Below are 821 nucleotides of genomic sequence, written 5' to 3'. Positions count from 1 at the left end.
TTTGGCTTACAAACTCCTGGGTCACATGCCGGGTGAGTGAGCCTGTCTCCAGGCGCTGGGACCCCAGGGTCAGTCCATCTGCAGGAGAAGAGGCGTTGGGGGACCCCGCCCAAGGCCCTGCCCCTTTTCCTCTGTTAGCTCTGTGCTCCCAGGAAGGCCTGGACCCCCTGCCCCTCAGTGACTCACCCACTAGAAAGGGCTCAGCGGTGTTGGTGTGGGTGGTGGTGACGCTGCTGTACTCGCCTTGCAGTGGGTGCTGGAAGAGCCCGGTGTGACTGCCCAGCTGCGGGAAGGGCCCTGGGGTGGGTAGATTGGCCAGTCAGAAGATGGTACAGAAGGTGTGGCCAGAGAAGGGTGGGGGTGAGGGAAGGGGGAGCTGCTACCTCCATCCTGGGACTCGATGGTGATAATGCCCTCACGCTCTGGCCCAAAGCCCTCAGTGGTCCTGGCCTGTACCTTGAACTTGTAGGGCACGTTCTCACTGAGGCCTGGCACTGTCAGCCGGCTCTCAGGGTTGTCTCCGTCCACCCGGAATGTGGTGGCTGGTCCTGAACAGGGAGATGCCTTCAGCCTCTGTGGCCCCCTCTCCACCCCCCCTCCCCCCACCTCTGCCCTGGGGCAGGCAGCACCTCCTCCTTGGGCCATCTCACAGGTCACCAGGTAGCCAAGGATGTCCCCATTGGGCCTCCGCGGCCGCTCCCAGCTCAGTTGCAGCGAGTCTGGGCTCAGGGCCGTGAACACCAGTGGGCCTGGAGCACTGGGAGTGCTCAAGGTGAAGGCGGAGCCTGGGGGCAGCAGAGGGAGATTCGGTGTGTGGGGGG

The 821-nt window shown here is 64.1% G+C and overlaps 1 protein-coding gene across 1 annotated transcript; it reads right to left on the bottom strand.

Annotated features, from left to right (window-relative positions):
* Positions 1-6: 6 nt before the first annotated feature.
* Positions 7-796, bottom strand: LOC103252271 (integrin beta-4-like; the record flags this gene model as incomplete). The annotated part of the gene is made up of 4 exons (XM_008050898.1): positions 630-796; positions 384-548; positions 187-297; positions 7-78 (listed from the first exon to the last, which is right to left on the bottom strand). Coding segments are annotated over exons 1-4 (364 nt in total), but the record flags the coding sequence as incomplete, so codon positions are not given.
* Between the last annotated feature and the right edge of the window lie 25 nt (positions 797-821).

The sequence above is a fragment of the Carlito syrichta genome, unplaced genomic scaffold (genome assembly GCF_000164805.1).
Source record: "Carlito syrichta isolate Samal-C Ts95f unplaced genomic scaffold, Tarsius_syrichta-2.0.1 Scaffold153970, whole genome shotgun sequence".
Taxonomy (NCBI): domain Eukaryota; kingdom Metazoa; phylum Chordata; class Mammalia; order Primates; family Tarsiidae; genus Carlito; species Carlito syrichta.
Note: the sequence above shows the minus strand (reverse complement) of the source record. Positions and strands in the feature narration are given on the sequence as shown.